Raw genomic sequence first — 18,486 nt, 5'->3', positions numbered from 1 at the left:
ACGATGTAAAGGTTTGATGTTTCACCATGATCCTGGATGCAGTTCTTAGAGGTCTGTTTTACTCATTCACTGGTGAAGAAAAAGCCAGCATAAACAGAGGACCTGCTTTCATCAAACTTACTTCAACAAGAGTTCAGTAAAATGCTTCAAATATTTCACATTTAATTTATTCTGGATGTAAAAACAGAACGCATTTTCCAAAAACCTTGTTCAGTTAAACCTAATTAAACCTCAAATAGTGAATAAAACTAAATAAGAGCCTCAGAGGGCAGCAATAGTTTGCTTTATTTATTCATTTTTTGCATATCTTCCTTCATAATTATGGTTATTTGTCAATTATGTGTTGTTTATTGGTACCATGTATTTTCTGTGTTGGCTTTGATGAAGTATGTTTTAGTGATGTTTTATCTGTTGGGAAGGGCTTTCTCAATAAATGATGTAATAATAAAATAAAGCAAGTTGCTGAAGCAAAATGTTCAAGTACTTTTATCTTTTTTTTTTTTTTTTTTTTACAAGAAAAGGAAAATAACATAAGGAAAAGAGAAATGACCTTTATGTTTCACAAAGAAGTGAATAAAGCATTTATGCCCATTTCAGATAAGATGGAGGTATTTCGTGCATCTTAATTTAACATCCATCAGCATTAAGACTAATACAATGATCTGTTAAATGTATTTAAGTGAATCACACTTTTTAATCTTTTCAGGACAATGATTAAAAGTTTTACATCCACTACAGGAACACAGGTGGTTTCTCAAAATGAAATCTTAAATCATATTTGTTTTTGCTAATTCCAAACAGCTTCTAGATATCAGGAGGTAACTATTTGTTCTTTACTTTCTATATTATTGGGATTAATATCTATTAATATAATTTCTACTAATTCACTAAATTTGATATGAATTTAATATTGAATGATAAATGGTTTTGTTAATTCACAATGGGATCATTATTTGTTTTTCTAATTATTCTATTTTGTGGTAAAAAATGAATGTATGTTTTTTTTTTTTTTTTTTTTTTTTTTTTTTTTTAAGTGTTTCCCAGCACATTTCATTATTTATATTTCAATTTCTGGAGAATATAATATGAACAATTATTTCTGACATAAAAAAACAAAACAGAAAAGTCAGTAAGAAAGAAAATTGTTGTGTTTGTGCAGCAGGACAGCCCAGCGGTGGACATGGACTTTCCTAAATGCTCCATCCTTCAGGTCCTTATTGTGTTGGTCCTGGCCTGGGTGCTGGTGCACTGCCAGACTCCAGAACCAGAGGAAGAGGAGGAGGAAGAGGTATTGAGAAAGCCTGATATGGTAACTGTGGAAGTGAAATTTGAGCGGACTGGATGTCCACCTGAGTGCAGCTGTACAACAGAGGGGGCTGTGGACTGTGCAGGAATCGACCTCACAGAATTCCCCACCAAGCTCTCCAACAGGACCCGGCAACTCTCTCTTCAGGTCAATAGAAACAGGATTTCAATAGGATAATCAATATGTTCAGGACTTATTGTATTTACTGGATGTTCTGTTCCCTCATGGTAGAACAACAAAATCGAGGAAATAACAGTGGAGCACATCTCCCATCTGCACCAGCTGGAGACTCTAAACCTTCAGAACAACTGGCTCACCACCGACGGTAAACAAAACCATGTAAACACTAAGCATCAACCAACTTCTCAAAGGCATCGCAAACTAGAGGCGGGACGTCCTCATTCCAGACTTCCTACTATCATTATTGTCAAATAATGACACAACATAATAAAACATCAAAGTAAAGCTTTATTCCATGTAAATCTCCTCTACTGTGTGCAGAATAAATAGTGAGGCATCGTTCATATAAACACCGTGAAGCAGAGGAGTCCCAGAAGGATGATTGTTAAACTTTCCCATGAAAACACGGAAGCCACAGCACACACGTGTGGATTACCTTTCTGATCTGATCACATGGTTCACACATGATCCTACATGTCAGGATATTCAGGATGTTTAGGATTATTAATCATGGTGTTTAATACAGTGATTAATCGTGTAATAGAATAATGGTGACATCCCAGCTGTAGAGAGGTTTCTTGTGTTATTTTGTAAAGAACATGCAGTTTCACCAGTTTTCTGGAGTGTATGTGCATTGGTCAAATACATCTGAATCAGCTGAAAGTGGCAGATCTGGAACTGCCACAAAGCAAAGATAAAAAAGCAAAAAAAAACCCCAAAAACTGGAGAATAACAAGAAGATTTGATTTTACAAACCGGGTCACTTCCTCACCGGATAGTCTTCACATTTACAGTAAGCACCTGCTTGTCATTGAGAAGAATAAGAACAATATCTGTTTATCTGCCAGATTGTACGTCTGAAATAAGACCTGAAAGATTCTAAGTTTGTCACTAATTCATTTGATTGATTTTTTTTTTTTTTTTATAACATGTCCTGTGTAGCATCATGACAGCAGAATGATGGTCTGGTTGCTGTGTTGGGAGAGGATTTACTCTCCCAAGCAAAGTCTTTTGGACATGAGGACCCCTCGATTATTACATTTTATTCTTTATTTCATAAATATGTTTTATTTCCATTTCTGCTTACGACTGGCGGACCGGACTGGAGGGAGAGAGAGAGAGCAGAGGGGAAGAGTGGAAAATGTAGCAGGGAAACACATGGTGACATAATAAGCACAGGCAGCAAGTCCCCTGATCAAGCAAAGAGTCTTATTTACCAATACAGTAAACAAACATTAAAATTGGAAACTTATCAACAAATAAGAATAAAATGCATCTGTTAAACATAAGAAAAAAAGATCCAGAGTTATCCACTAGAAGAGGGCCACAGCTGTGGGCACAAGTATTTAATTTGTTAGCGTCAGGCCCCCTCTCCTCACCAGGGCCCACGGGACAAAATACAAAAAACACATGCAACTGAAATATAAAGTGTCACTCCCCAAAACAAATAAATACAAGATGCAATACAGTGAACCCGCCAGACCACAAGCATGGTGAAGTCCTGACTACCGGAATCCTAGGCTGAGACAGCTGGAGGCAATCTCTGGAAATGCCCCATAAAATCTTTAAAACAAACTCCAGAGCAAACAAATGATACTCTCAGAAATAAGGAAACTAAATGCAAACAAGAAAATTAAAAGGACAAAACAGAAGTAATAATGTGGCTGCGTCTTAAAAGCAGAAAAACAGAAATAAGGAAAAAAAACAACAAAAAAAAATTATAAATGGCTGATATCCAGATTACCTTTTTATATTGTTACCCTTATGGATGAATAACCCTCCCCACACTAGTCAACCACCTCATGGAAAAACACCCCAAAAAAAAAAACGTTTAAGAATTAAATCAAACATTACAACAAAATAAATAAAATAAATGCAATAAAATTAACACCATACCTTGTACCATGTGAGAGACTTTTCTACAACAGCTGGCATCCTACAACAAAGGGAACCAGAAATACGGCACACACAAAAGACGCCCCAAAGCCCTCACGTCCCGCTACGCCCGCACCCAGCAGATTTTCATTGTGGAACTGTTTGTTTTTTATTTTTATAGATTGCGCCAAATTCTCAATGCGGAAGCATGACTTCAACTGCCTGTCAATGGAAACCCAAGAGTACCAAGACGACCGGTTACAAAAACAAAAAGTAGTAAAGCTGCACTGCGTGTGTGTCTGTGTGTGTGTGTGTATACTACACGTGTTGAGTTGTGTCAAGTAACACAACTCAACACACTAATGTGTAGTATTAGACAAACTAAAGTCAAAGTTAAATGACATCACTGCACCTGACCTGCGTGATATCACAAAATTACATTTTCTGCGATATTGCACAACTCTAATGTTGTGCAAAATTGCAAATGTTTAAAACCAGTTATTTGTTAGAGAGGTCACTGGTTTGACATTATTTTAACAAAAACCACATCCACACCAACTTCAGCATTCAGGAACATCATAAACTGAAGTAATGCCATCTTCCTGTTGCGTTTAGGAACATCAGTTTAGGCCACATCCACACCAACTTCTTGCTGCATTTGGAGACATTAATTGAATTGGATCCAACAGGCTGTGAAGTACTGCACAATAACTTATTAATTTGAGTTAGTTGTGTTGTAGCAGCAAGACTTGCAGGGCTGCAGCTGTGGGACTGAACTCAGTAGTCCTAAAATACAAACTCACATCATTCCAGTTAATTAAACTTAGTCAAGTTAATGAAAACTTGACATAATTGATGCAGCAAGTTTGGAGACATGCTTTGAGTACAGCCAACCTGTTAGATTTTACAGTGCAGTTATTTCAAACCAAGTTATTGTGTTGCATGCACTGCATGCATTTTTATGTTTGGTTGTAGCCATCACATGGTACAGGTAAAAGATGATCCTAACAGGGCAGGGTAATGTATCTTGATATGAAAAGGATTTAAAATTTGTACAAATGACAATTAATGTACTTAAAGTGATTTTTTGAGACTGTTCTGTTCCAGCTAACAGCAAGGCTGCAATCAGAATGCTTATGATAAATTAGCAGAATTTCCACTTTTTGGGTCAGTGGTGGGCTCTGTGAGCCCACATCAGGACTTTGGCTTTGTAACATTAGCAGGTACCTTGAACACAACCTTTCCAAACATTTTGATTCATTTATTGATATCCAGTGAGATTATTAAAACATGATGTGCAGATGTGAAATCAGATGTATTCCTCTCTTGACTTATGGTCTAACCTGTTGTCTTTTCCTAATTCAGGTCTTGAAGAGGAAGGCTTTGAGATGCTTGAACAACTGGCTTATTTATACTTGGCAAATAATCAGGTGAGTCTGATTTGAGTCATACATCAGAGATATAAATGCTTGTCCTGCTGCCACACTCAAACACTGAAGCTAGTTTCTGCTTTTCTCTATACTAATGGAGTGAGTCAGATACCCCGCCCTGTGAGGTGGTGGTCTCCTGCCAAGAAGTTATGTTTCTAATCACTTCCAATGGAGTGGTGCCAGTTGGTCAAAGCTGAAACGTTACTGACGTTTTTGAGACAAAAAGCGATATACGGAGGATGGAGAGATTTGTGCCTTCACAAGGACGAGCCAGACAGCACATTTCAGGAAACATGATAACCAGCCTGCCCAAGGCCACTCAGGGAGCCAGATTCACATAATAACTTTGTTTTGGGTCAAGCTAAGCTTTGTTTGGCTCAGCTTTGAGTCCTTAGTGGTCTCAGTCGGACTCCGAAACAGCCGAATCGGGTCCGCCAAAACCGAGCAACAGCTTCTCCATGATGTTTCCAGCTACGAATGAGCTCCAGAACCACAACAAGCCTGCCAGGTTGGGCAAGACTGGTATCCAGTCGTGGTCTAGTGCTTGTCATGCATGAGTTCGAGTGCTAGTTGCTCGGCATAGTCCATCACAGATCTTCCAAAATTTGTGACACACCAGGAAACTGCACACACCAAACAGCAGAAACACGGTTCTCATAAATCCAATTGTGGAGAAATCCTCCACAGAAAGAAGCAACAGGCACATGACCTTCATCACGTATCAAGCAGCATGCACTCCGTCGGGACCTGCGGGCTCCCCTTTGCCCGTTCTTCGGGGAAAAAAGATTTTATAAGTTGCGTTGAGAGACCAGCTGACCAGATCTATGATTTAAATTCGGAAGGAAATGGAGAAAGAGGCTCAGATAGATAGATTGACAATACAAAGAAGCAGCAGGTCAGAGTGGAAACAGGAGGGAGAGAAAAAGCATCTGTCCTCTCCGAGAGCAGGAAGCAAACAAAGCCAGTGTGATGCTGACACTCCCCAACATTGTTGTCCACAGTAGCAGCAATTGGGTTTTAAAGATGGCGGGTCAATATACCCTCTCACTCTCCTGTGATGTCATATTCTGGTTAATAGTGGCTTGGAAACAGGAAACATCACATTTTCAGCATGAATACACACCGTCAAACCCAAACAGAGTTGGTGCTGAACATGTCTACTTAATCCAGAAGGTCCTGATGGAAACATCTACTAAACAAGAAGGAGTGGTGTCCGACTGGCCTTAGTAGGTGCCATATGGCACACAGCTCTGGTCGGCTGCTTCAATAATGGAGGCGGAGAACATAGTCCACTCAGACTCAGTCCACTCAGACCCCCATCCTTTCAACTGGGACATTGGAGGAAGCTCTGCCGGAAGTGGGAGTTAAAGGCTTTTTATGACAAGAGACTTCAGCAGATGTTCCCTCACAACCCGTTTGGGCCCAAACAGCAGTCAGAAACTGTCCTCCCACCTGAAGGAAAAGGGAGGTTACCTCTCGTCCGATGGGGGTTAACCCAAACATACGGACACCAACCTGGGGACATGAATATGCCCACACCTGCTCAAACTGTAGGTCAAGGTGAGTCCTGCCATATCTTGCTGGAACCAATGAACCTTGCCCAGCAGCTCTGGAGCTGTGCTACTGAAGGGAGGGTCCTGGTGACTTCTATCCGAGCAAGGCAAACTCAGCTCCAAAGGGGAGCTGTTAAGTGGGTCTGCTTAGTCTGCTTAGTTATGCTTTGTCTGGTACCTCATCTAGAGACTTTTTTGGCATGTTTGTAATAGGGACATTTTTTTCTGACTATTGATTTAAAATAAATCATTTTCAATAAAACAATCATAGCTTTTCTGCATGTGGACAATTAAAAGAATAAAACATCCATCATGTTGAAAATATTAAAAAGCTCTTTACATCACTGGCACCAATATTTGTAAAAAATGTCCTCTAACATGTCTTTGCATGTTTTTAGCTCACCACAGCACCGAAGGTTCTACCACAGTCTTTGGTGAGTGCGGATTTTGCTGCCAATCAGCTCACTAGGATCTTTCCATACACATTTGGTCAGAAACCAAAACTAAGGTAGGAATGTGTGTTTCTTTACATTTTGTCTGGTGCTATGAATGAGATTCATTAATGAATTTCCCATGGTCATGACTCCCAGGTCTGTGTATCTCCATAACAACAAGCTGATTGATGCAGGGCTTCCTGATCACATGTTCAATGCATCTGACAACCTGGAAATCCTCACGATGTCCAGTAACTTCCTACGGGTTGTCCCCAGCAACCTGCCCTCCAGTCTTTACCGTCTTCATCTTAAGGTCTCATCCTCATCACTGAATTCTGTTTGGAGTCGAAGAAACTGGAAAACCTTTTGCTGAATTTAAATTTCATATGTATACACTCCCCATCCACTCTATCAGGTCCACCTCCTAGAGCTGGGTTAGATTGCCTTTTTAATTTTTGGTGTGAAATGTTCAACAAGGTGGAGACGTTCTTCAGAAATTTTGCTCTATATTTTCCATAATCATCACACAGTTGTTGCACATCATGATGAGAATCTCCCGTTCCACCTCATCACCATGAGAATCTCCCGTTCCACCTCATCACCATGAGAATCTCCGGTTCCACCTCATCACCATGAGAATCTCCCGTTCCACCTCATCATGATGAGAATCTCCCGTTCCACCTCATCACCATGAGAATCTCTAGTTCCACCTCATCACCATGATGAGAATCTCCCGTTCCACCTCATCACCATGATGAGAATCTCCCGTTCCACCTCATCATAATGAGAATCTCCCGTTCCACCTCATCATGATGAGAATCTCCCGTTCCACCTCATCACCATGATGAGAATCTCCCGTTCCACCTCATCACCATGATGAGAATCTCCCGTTCCACCTCATCACCATGAGAATCTCCCGTTCCACCTCATCACCATGAGAATCTCCCGTTCCACCTCATCACCATGATGAGAATCTCCCGTTCCACCTCATCACCATGATGAGAATCTCCCGTTCCAGCTCATCACCATGAGAATCTCCCGTTCCACCTCATCACCATGAGAATCTCCCGTTCCACCTCATCACAATGAGAATCTCCCGTTCCACCTCATCATGATAAGAATCTGCCGTTCCACCTCATCATGATGAGAATCTCCCTTTCCACCTCATCATGATGAGAATCTCCCATTCCACCTCATCACCATGAGAATCTCTAGTTCCACCTCATCACCATGAGAATCTCCAGTTCCACCTCATCACCATGAGAATCTCCCGTTCCACCTCATCACCATCAGAATCTCCCGTTCCACCTCATCACCATCAGAATCTCTTGTTCCACCTCATCACCATGAGAATCTCCCGTTCCACCTCATCATGATGAGAATCTCTTGTCCCACCTCATCAAGATGAGAATCTCCCGTTCCATCTCACCATGATGATGAGGATCTCTCGTTCCACCTCATCACCATGAGAATCTCCCGTTCCACCTCATCATGATGAGAATCTCCCGTTCCACCTCATCACCATGAGAATCTCCCGTTCCACCTCATCACCATGAGAAATCTCCCGTTTCACCTCATCACCATGAGAATCTCCCGTTCCACCTCATCATCATAAGTATCTCCCGTTCCACTACATCATGATGAGAATCTCCCGTTCCACCTCATCACCATGAGAATCTCCCGTTCCACCTCATCACCATGAGAATCTCCCGTTCCACCTCATCACCATGAGAATCTCCCGTTCCACCTCATCACCATGAGAATCTCCTGTTCCACCTCATCACCATGAGAATCTCCCATTCCACCTCATCACCATGATGAGAATCTGCCGTTCCACCTCATCACCATGAGAATCTCCCGTTCCACCTCATCATGATGAGAATCTCCCGTTCCACCTCAACATGATGATGAGAATCTCCCGTTCCACCTCATCACTATGAGAATCTCCCATTCCACCACATCACTATGAGAATCTCCCGTTCCACCTCATCATGATGAGAATCTCCCGTTCCACCTCAACATGATGATGAGAATCTCCCGTTCCATCTCATCACCATGAGAATCTCCCATTCCACCTCACCACCATGATGAGAATCTACCATTCCACCTCATCGCCATGAAAATCTCCCGTTCCACCTCACCACCATGATGAGAATCTGCCGTTCCACCTCATCACCATGAGAATCTCCCGTTCCACCTCACCACCATGATGGGAATTTCCTGTTCCACCTCATCACCATGAGAATCTCCCGTTCCACCTCATCACCATGAGAATCTCCCGTTACACCACATCACCATGATGAGAATCTCCGGTTCCACCTCATCACCATGAGAATCTCCCGTTCCACCTCATCATGATGAGAATCTCCGGTTCCCCCTCATCACCATGAGAATCTCCCGTTCCACCATATCATGATGAGAATCTCCCGTTCAACCTCATCACCATGAGAATCTCCCATTCCACCTCATCACGATGAGAATCTCCCGTTCCCCCTCACCATGATGAGAATCTCCCGTTCCACCTCATCACCATGAGAATCTCCCGTTCCACCTCATCACCATGAGAATCTTCCGTTCCACCTCATCACCATGAGAATCTCCCGTTCCACCTCATCACCATGAGAATCTCCCGTTCCACCATATCATGATGAGAATCTCCCGTTCAACCTCATCACCATGAGAATCTCCCATTCCACCTCATCACGATGAGAATCTCCCGTTCCACCTCATCACCATGAGAATCTCCCGTTCCACCACATCACCATGAGGATCTCCCATTCCACCTCATCACCATGATGAGAATCTCCTGTTCCACCTCATCACCATGAGAATCTCCCATTCCACCTCATCACCATGATGAGAATCTCCTGTTCCACCTCATCACCATGAGAATCTCCCGTTCCACCTCATCACAATGAGAATCTTCCGTTCCACCTCATCACCATGATGAGAATCTCCCGTTCCACCTCATCACCATGATGAGAATCTCCCGTTCCACCTCATCATGATGAGAATCTCCCATTCCACCTCATCATGATGAGAATCTCTCATTCCACCTCATCATCATGAGAATCTTCCGTTCCACCTCATCACCATGATGAGAATCTACCGTTCCACCTCATCACCATGAGAATCTCCCATTCCACCACATCACCATGAGAATCTCCCTTTCCACCTCACCATGACGAGAATCTCCTGTTCCACCTCATCACCATGAGAATCTCCCATTCCACCACATCACCATGAGAATCTCCCGTTCCACCTCATCATGATGAGAATCTCCCGTTCCACCTCATCACCATGAGAATCTCCCGTTCCACCTCATCACCATGAGAATTTCCCGTTCCACCTCATCATGATGAGAATCTCTTGTTCAACCTCATCATGACGAGAATCTCCCATTCCACCTCACCATGATGAGAATCTCCTGTTCCACCACATCACCATGAGAATCTCTTATTCCACCTCATCATGATGAGAATCTCCGGTTCCACCTCATCACCATGAGAATCTCCCGTTCCACCTCATCATGATGAGAATCTCCCGTTCCACCTCATCACCATGAGAATCTCCCGTTCCACCTCATTTTGATGAGAATCTCCCGTTCCACCTCATCACCATGAGAACCTTCCGTTCCACCTCATCACCATGAGAATCTCCCGTTCCACCTCATCACCATGAGAATCTTCCGTTCCACCTCATCACCATGAGAATCTCCCGTTCCACCTCATCACCATGAGAATCTCCCGTTCCACCATATCATGATGAGAATCTCCCGTTCAACCTCATCACCATGAGAATCTCCCATTCCACCTCATCACGATGAGAATCTCCCGTTCCACCTCATCATGATGAGAATCTCCCGTTCCACCTCATCACCATGAGAATCTCCCGTTCCACCACATCACCATGAGGATCTCCCATTCCACCTCATCACCATGATGAGAATCTCCTGTTCCACCTCATCACCATGAGAATCTCCCATTCCACCTCATCACCATGATGAGAATCTCCTGTTCCACCTCATCACCATGAGAATCTCCCGTTCCACCTCATCACAATGAGAATCTTCCGTTCCACCTCATCACCATGATGAGAATCTCCCGTTCCACCTCATCACCATGATGAGAATCTCCCGTTCCACCTCATCATGATGAGAATCTCCCATTCCACCTCATCATGATGAGAATCTCTCATTCCACCTCATCATCATGAGAATCTTCCGTTCCACCTCATCACCATGATGAGAATCTACCGTTCCACCTCATCACCATGAGAATCTCCCATTCCACCACATCACCATGAGAATCTCCCTTTCCACCTCACCATGACGAGAATCTCCTGTTCCACCTCATCACCATGAGAATCTCCCATTCCACCACATCACCATGAGAATCTCCCGTTCCACCTCATCATGATGAGAATCTCCCGTTCCACCTCATCACCATGAGAATCTCCCGTTCCACCTCATCACCATGAGAATTTCCCGTTCCACCTCATCATGATGAGAATCTCTTGTTCAACCTCATCATGACGAGAATCTCCCATTCCACCTCACCATGATGAGAATCTCCTGTTCCACCACATCACCATGAGAATCTCTTATTCCACCTCATCATGATGAGAATCTCCCGTTCCACCTCATCACCATGAGAATCTCCCGTTCCACCTCATTTTGATGAGAATCTCCCGTTCCACCTCATCACCATGAGAACCTTCCGTTCCACCTCATCACCATGAGAATCTCCCGTTCCACCTCATCATGATGAGAATCTCCCGTTCCACCTCATCATTATGAGAATCTCCCATTCCACCTCATCATGATGAGAATCTCCCGTTCCACCTCATCACCATGAGAATCTCCCGTTCCACCTCATCATGATGAGAATCTCCGGTTCCCCCTCATCACCATGAGAATCTCCCGTTCCACCTCATCATGATGAGAATCTCTTGTTCCACCTCATCATGATGAGAATCTCTTGTTCCACCTCATCATGATGAGAATCTCTTGTTCAACCTCATCATGACGAGAATCTCCCGTTCCACCTCATCATGATGAGAATCTCTTGTTCCACCTCATCATGATGAGAATCTCTTGTTCAACCTCATCATGACGAGAATCTCCCATTCCACCTCTCCATGATGAGAATCTCCTGTTCCACCACATCACCATGAGAATCTCTCATTCCACCTCATCATGATGAGAATCTCCGGTTCCACCTCATCACCATGAGAATCTCCCGTTCCACCTCATCATGATGAGAATCTCCGGTTCCCCCTCATCACCATGAGAATCTCCCGTTCCACCTCATCATGATGAGAATCTCTTGTTCCACCTCATCATGATGAGAATCTCCCGTTCCACCTCATTTTGATGAGAATCTCCCGTTCCACCTCATCACCATGAGAACCTTCCGTTCCACCTCATCACCATGAGAATCTCCCATTCCACCTCATCATGATGAGAATCTCCCGTTCCACCTCATCATTATGAGAATCTCCCATTCCACCTCATCATGATGAGAATCTCCCGTTCCACCTCATCACCATGAGAATCTCCCATTCCACCTCATCATTATGAGAATCTCCCGTTCCACCTCATCATTATGAGAATCTCCCATTCCACCTCATCATGATGAGAATCTCCCATTCCACCTCATCATGATGAGAATCTCCCGTTCCACCACATCACCATGAGAATCTCCCGTTCCACCTCATCACCATGAGAATCTCCCATTCCACCTCATCATGATGAGAATCTCCCGTTCCACCTCATCACCATGATGAGAATCTCCCGTTCCACCTCATCATGATGAGAATCTCCCGTTCCACCTCATCATGATGAGAATCTCCCGTTCCACCACATCATGATGAGAATCTCCCGTTCCACCTCATCATGATGAGAACATCCCAAAGCTGCTCTGCTGGATGTAGATCTGGTGACTGTGGAGCCGTTGGAGGACAGTGAACTCATCGTCATGGTGGAGATGATGTTAGCTTTGTGACATGGTGCATCATCCTGCTGGAAGTTTCCATCAGAAGATGCTACACTGTCCTCAGAAAGGGATGGACATGGTCAGCAGCAGGACTCAGGTAGGCTGTGGAGGTTAAACCAGGTCATGGTGGTACCAAGGGGAACAAAGTGGGACCAGAAAACCTCCCCCCACCATTCCACCAGCAGCATCCTGAAGCGTTGATCCTGACGGCAGGATGGATCCATGTTGTCATGATGTTTCCAGCAGATTCTGATCCTACCATGTGAATGTGGAGCTGAACTGGAGACTCATCAGACCAGCAACGTTTCTCCATCTTCTATTGTCCAGTTCTGGTGAGTCTGTGTGAATTGTAGCCTCAGTTTCCTGTTCTTACTGACAGGAGACAAATCAGACCAGTTTTTTCAATCTTCTGCTGCGTTCTGGTCCAGATAACTGCTGTTCGCTGGATATTTTCTCTTCTTCAGACCTACTCTAAAAACCCTTAGAGAAGGTTGTGTGTGAAAATCCCTGTAAATATTCAGACCAACAATCTTAAATCTCATTTCTTTCTCATTCTGATGATCAGTTTGAACTTCAGCAAGTCATCTTCACCATGTCTACACGACAACATGCTGCCTTGTGATTGGCTGGTTAGATATTTGTTTTAACAGGAAGTTAAACATATGGGCCTGATAAAGTGGACTTGAGTGTATTTCTTTAAGTCATAATGATTAAACTCATTAAATATGTTATTTTTGTTGTAGAATAACAAGCTGGAGAAAATTCCAGATGGGGCTTTTGACAACTTGCCAAGCCTCAGAGAGCTGTATCTCCAGAACAACCTCCTCACAAATGAGGGCATGGACAATGCAACTTTCAGGTGGATAAAACCTTCTGTGAGGAACTAGAATATTGTCTTAATTCAAAATGCATTTCTGTGTTCCTCAGTATGTAGAAGCTGAGAGATGTTATGCAGCACTGTGACATGGTCTCATACAGCATGACAGAGATAACTTCTGCCTTCTTTGTCCTTCAGCCAGCTAAGCAGCCTGGAGTGTTTGGACCTGTCAAATAACAACCTGAGTGTTGTTCCTAAGGGTTTGCCTCGCAATCTGGTGCTGCTACACTTGGAGAAGAACTCTATCCGCAGCATCCCTGGAGATGCTCTTATTTCTGTCCGAAACCTTGAATATCTGCTCATTCACAACAACAAGCTTCGCTCCCGCTCTATTCACCCAGCTGCCTTCCAGGTAGCTTCATGTTTGGCAGAGATGTCAATAAAATCGGAGAAAAAACATTATAGCCGTGTTAAGTTAGAATTTTCTTGCTGTTGTTTCTGGGGTCAGGATGTAAAGGGTTAAACATCTTGAAATTTGTTATGTAGTCACTGAATTTGCTTCTGAGTCTTTATTTTTGCATTTGTACCAGGGTTTGAAGAAGCTGCACACTCTCCACATGTACAACAACCTGCTGGAGCGTGTTCCCCGGGGGTTGCCTCGACGAGCTAAGACCCTAATGCTGCTCCACAACTCTATCTCTGAAATTGGCCGCAGTGACTTGGCCTTTTTGTACACCTTGACAGAACTCAATCTCAGCTACAACAAGCTCACCAACGCTAAGCTACACCGAGACGCTTTCAGAAAGTTGCGCATGCTGGAAACTTTGGATCTGTCTGGGAACATCCTGCATGCAATGCCTTTGGGTCTCCCTCGCAGTCTGCACCTTCTTGATATCAAGAACAACCAGCTAACGTCTATCCCAGATGGTGCACTGATGGGAATGAAGACGCTACACAAGCTGGTCCTGAGTCATAACCAACTAAAACTGAATTCAGTCTACCAGGGAGCCTGGATGGAGCTCACTGCACTCACAGTGAGTAGCTTGGAGAGACAGACATCAGATCATGCTAACTAGCATGTTTTGAAGCCAACGTGCATGACACTGTTGAGGAAAAAAGTTTGTTAATGAGTCTGGTTCTGAAGTGAAAAGATTACAAGATTCATTGAACAATGTTAGGAAATTAACAAAGTGGTCAAAATTGCAATTTGGAGAGACCAGTCCAGAGGTCTGACACAGCAGAAGTCTGAAAGAGCTCTAAATGAGTCCTAGACTAAACTACTTTCTAAGCCTTCGCCTAAAGGACGTCAATTGCATGTCATAATATATCTCATTCTTAACAAATAATGGTCTGTTGTTACTCTAAAGGTGAGGTCAAACTGACCACTAAGTTATAGTCTCCCTAATGGCCCCATGGTATTTGACTCCCTAGCTTTAAACCCCTTCGAGAGAGGAGGGAGTGCTAGTAAATCAGATTCCAAATGTCTGCATGCTGACATCTCAGGTCCTCTACACATTATCTAGTCAGTAAGTGTGAATAAGCAGATACTTTTTACTAAGCTTAAGTTCCTAAGTTTATCCTGACCTCTTCAGACCTGCAAACCAATCATCAGAAATTAGTATATGCTAAGGATTATGAATTAAATGAGTACCTAAAGCTAGAAATAGGAAATTTCCACAACACTAACTTAAAGCCTCTTCCTGTCACGAAGGGGTGGTGGTGTAGACCCAAATGCAAGACGGGAGCCAGGAATGAAGAATGAAGATGAATTTTAATGTTCAAAATACTCAAATGCAAACACATGAAGCCAACAGACAATTGCACAAGCCCGAGCAATGGACCAGCACAGGGAACAGAAACCAAGGTCTCTGAATACACATGAACAAATCAAAACACAGGTGAAGTGAATGAACTAAAGGAGAATCTAACAAACAGGAAAACAAAACAGGAAACCAGACACGAGATAACTAAACAGGAAAAAACTGCAAAATAAAGCAGGAAACCAGGAACGAAAGAGAACACGAAACATCACATCATGACACTTCCATGCATTTTCAGATTTATAACAAGTAAGAAAAGCATCAAACTAAGCTCATCATCTGTTCTCCTGTTTTCTCAGTAAACTTCCAGATATCAATAAAAATGTTCTATTTTGTTGTGTGTAGACGTTGGACCTGTCTGGAAACCAGCTGACACACATCCCTTCTGACCTGCCAGAGTCTCTGGAGTACATTTACCTCGAGAGTAACCGCATTTTCAACGTTCCTGCTTCAGCTTTTGAAGGGACTCCAAATATCAAAGGCATCTTCCTTCGGTACGAACGCTTTTTTTTTCATGGTTTATTTCTTCAATTGAAAAACAACAAAAACCACAAGTAACTGTGCTCTTGCACAAGTTCAAAGCAGGCTGCAGGCTCCTTCCATGTCTTTCACCTTTATTTCCTCTGAGTGATAGTTAGACCTGATGAGTCTGGGGTCACTGTGTTAGATCCTTAATAGACGTGTTTTCTTTGTGGCATGTTCACCCACAGGTCCATTGACCTGGATCAGAACTTCAGACCAATCAATACTCAGTCAGAGATCCATTTCTGGCTTGTCCTTCACGTTTGGCAACATGTAAACTACACGTTCATTCACATTACTCACCAACAGTCTTCATTAACATCAGAAAAGTGGCTAGACTTGTTTGTGGCAGTTTTTCTTCAAAAAGAGTCGCTAGCAGGATCTGAAAAATTGCTAAACATAGCACCAAGTTGTTAAGCCAGTACCAGCCGTCTACAATGTGCATTGGTTTAATCGGTGGACCAGAAAATGGTGCACACAAAAATTCCATGATTAAATGCATACATTTTTAATGCGTTAATTACCTGGATTAAGTTCTACCCCTATGTATGTATTTATGTATCTATGTATTGTTGTTTTGATCAAGGGTTAAAACCTAATTTAAACTGTATCTATAACATATTTCCAAAGTATTATCCATATTTTTAATCACAAACCTGCAAAAAGTTTATATGAAATGCCCCATATTGTTAGCTTAATAAAATAATTGCCCCTGTCATATTGTGGAGATGGAACACACCTCAGACTCAGACAAGCTCTGTACATGTCTGCTAAAACACATTCATTTGAATTAGATGTTGTGCAGCAGGGACACTTGGAAAACCTGCAAGACACCGGCCCTCCAGGACCAGGATTGGAGGTTTCTGCTGTAGAGGAGTGAGCTGGCTTTATGGAGATGGTGAGGATTGAGGGCGGATGTGCGTTCATCTGACGATCAGGTGCAAGTGTGGTAGGAATGGGAGGACAAGTTGAGTAATTGCAGGTGGAGTCAGGAAGGCAGGGCATGACAGGGATGATAAGTAGCAGCCTAAGCAGGGAACCCCAGACTTCCCTCTCCCCAGTCACAATTGCCAAATCTGTGGGGGATCCCGAGGCGTTCCCAGGCCAGCCGAGAGATATAATCCCTCCAGCGTGTCCTGGATCGCCTGTATACGAGATCTCCTTCTTTCGGTCACGACCCACAGCTCATGACCATAGGTGAGGGTAGGAACGTAGATCGACTGGTAAATGGAGAGCTTCGCCTTCTGGCTCAGCTCCTTCTTCACCACAACAGACCGGCGCAGAGTCCACATTACTGCAGACGCTGCACCGATCCGTCTGTCGATCTCGCGCTCCATCCTTCCCTCACTCGTGAACAAGACCCCGAGATATTTAAACTCCTCCACTTGAGGCAGGACCTGACTCCCGACCTGGAGAGGGCAATCCACCCTATTCCGGCTGAGGACCATGGTCTCGGATTTGGAGGTGCTGATTCTCATCCCAGCCGCTTCACACTCGGCCGCGAATCGCTCAAGCGAGAGCTGGAGATCACGACCAGATGAAGCCATCAGGACCACGTCATCCGCAAAAAGCAGGGACCCAATCCTGAGGCCACCAAGTCGGATCCCCTCAACACCTCGGCTGCGCTTAGAAATTCTGTCCATATAAGTTATGAACAGAATCGGTGATAAAGGGCAGCCTTGGTGGAGGCCTTGCCGCCAAGGAGCTTTTTAACCACCTCACCTCGACTTCAGCCCCAGAGATAGGAGAGTCCACCCCTGAGTCCACCAGCTCTGCTTCCTCATCGGAAGACGTGTTGGTAGGATTGAGGAGGTCTTCGAAGTACTCCTTCCACCGACCCACAACGTCCCAAGTTGAGGTCAGCAGCTCCCCATCTCCACTGTACACAGTGTTGATGGAGCACTGCTTCCCCCTCCTGAGCCGCCGGATGGTGGACCAGAATCTCCTCGAAGCCGTCCGGAAGTCTTTCTCCATGGCCTCGCCAAACTCCTCCCATGCCCGAGTTTTTGCCTCGGCAACAGCCGAAGCCGCATGGTGCTTAGCCTGTCGGTACCCATCAGCTGCCTCCAGAGTCCCACAGGCCAAGAAGGCCCGATAGGACTCCTTCTTCATCTTGAAGACAGGCACCAACGACTTTATCGTCACAGCTCCAGGTGGCTGCCTCAGCAATAGAGGCACTGAACACAGCCCATATGGACTCAATGTCCCCCGCCTCACTAGGGACATGGTTGAAGCCCCTCTCAAGGGTACTGGTTGCAGAGCCCAAGCCATATGTTGAGGTGAGTCCAACTATATCTAGCCGGAACCGCTCAACCTCGCGCACAAGCTCAGGCTCCTTCCCCACCAGAAAGGTGACGTTCCACGTCCCTAGAGCCAGCTTCTGCAGCCGGGGATCGGACCGCCAGGGTCCCCGCCCCTTGCTGCCGCCCAGCTCACATTGCACCCGACCCCTACGGCTCCTGCCGCAGATGGTGAGCCCACGGGAGGTGGGGCCCATGTAACCCTTTTGGCTGAGCCTGACCGGGCCCCACGGGTAAAGGCCCGGCCACCAGA

At 44.2% G+C, this 18,486-nt stretch overlaps 1 protein-coding gene across 5 annotated transcripts in view; it reads left to right on the top strand.

Moving 5' to 3' along the window:
- Positions 1–18,486, top strand: part of podn (podocan) — a 78,783-nt gene that overhangs the window by 2,533 nt on the left and 57,764 nt on the right. For 3 of the 5 annotated variants that reach the window (XM_079245392.1, XM_079245389.1, XM_079245391.1), the window contains 9 exons: positions 1,160–1,453; positions 1,538–1,631; positions 4,727–4,791; positions 6,743–6,852; positions 6,935–7,091; positions 13,518–13,633; positions 13,790–14,003; positions 14,182–14,625; positions 15,757–15,905. In XM_079245392.1, the coding sequence (XP_079101518.1) occupies positions 1,181–1,453; positions 1,538–1,631; positions 4,727–4,791; positions 6,743–6,852; positions 6,935–7,091; positions 13,518–13,633; positions 13,790–14,003; positions 14,182–14,625; positions 15,757–15,905 (1,622 nt within the window). In that variant the 5' untranslated portion in view covers positions 1,160–1,180. Of the gene's footprint in view, positions 1–1,159; positions 1,454–1,537; positions 1,632–4,726; positions 4,792–6,742; positions 6,853–6,934; positions 7,092–13,517; positions 13,634–13,789; positions 14,004–14,181; positions 14,626–15,756; positions 15,906–16,738; positions 16,832–18,486 lie in introns of all 5 variants that reach the window. The other 2 variants (XM_079245393.1, XM_079245390.1) reach the window with 2 other exon arrangements.

This window comes from Telmatherina bonti (genome assembly GCF_933228915.1).
Source record: "Telmatherina bonti genome assembly, chromosome: 8".
NCBI classification, from domain to species: domain Eukaryota; kingdom Metazoa; phylum Chordata; class Actinopteri; order Atheriniformes; family Telmatherinidae; genus Telmatherina; species Telmatherina bonti.
This window is presented reverse-complemented; position numbering and strand designations above follow the sequence as displayed.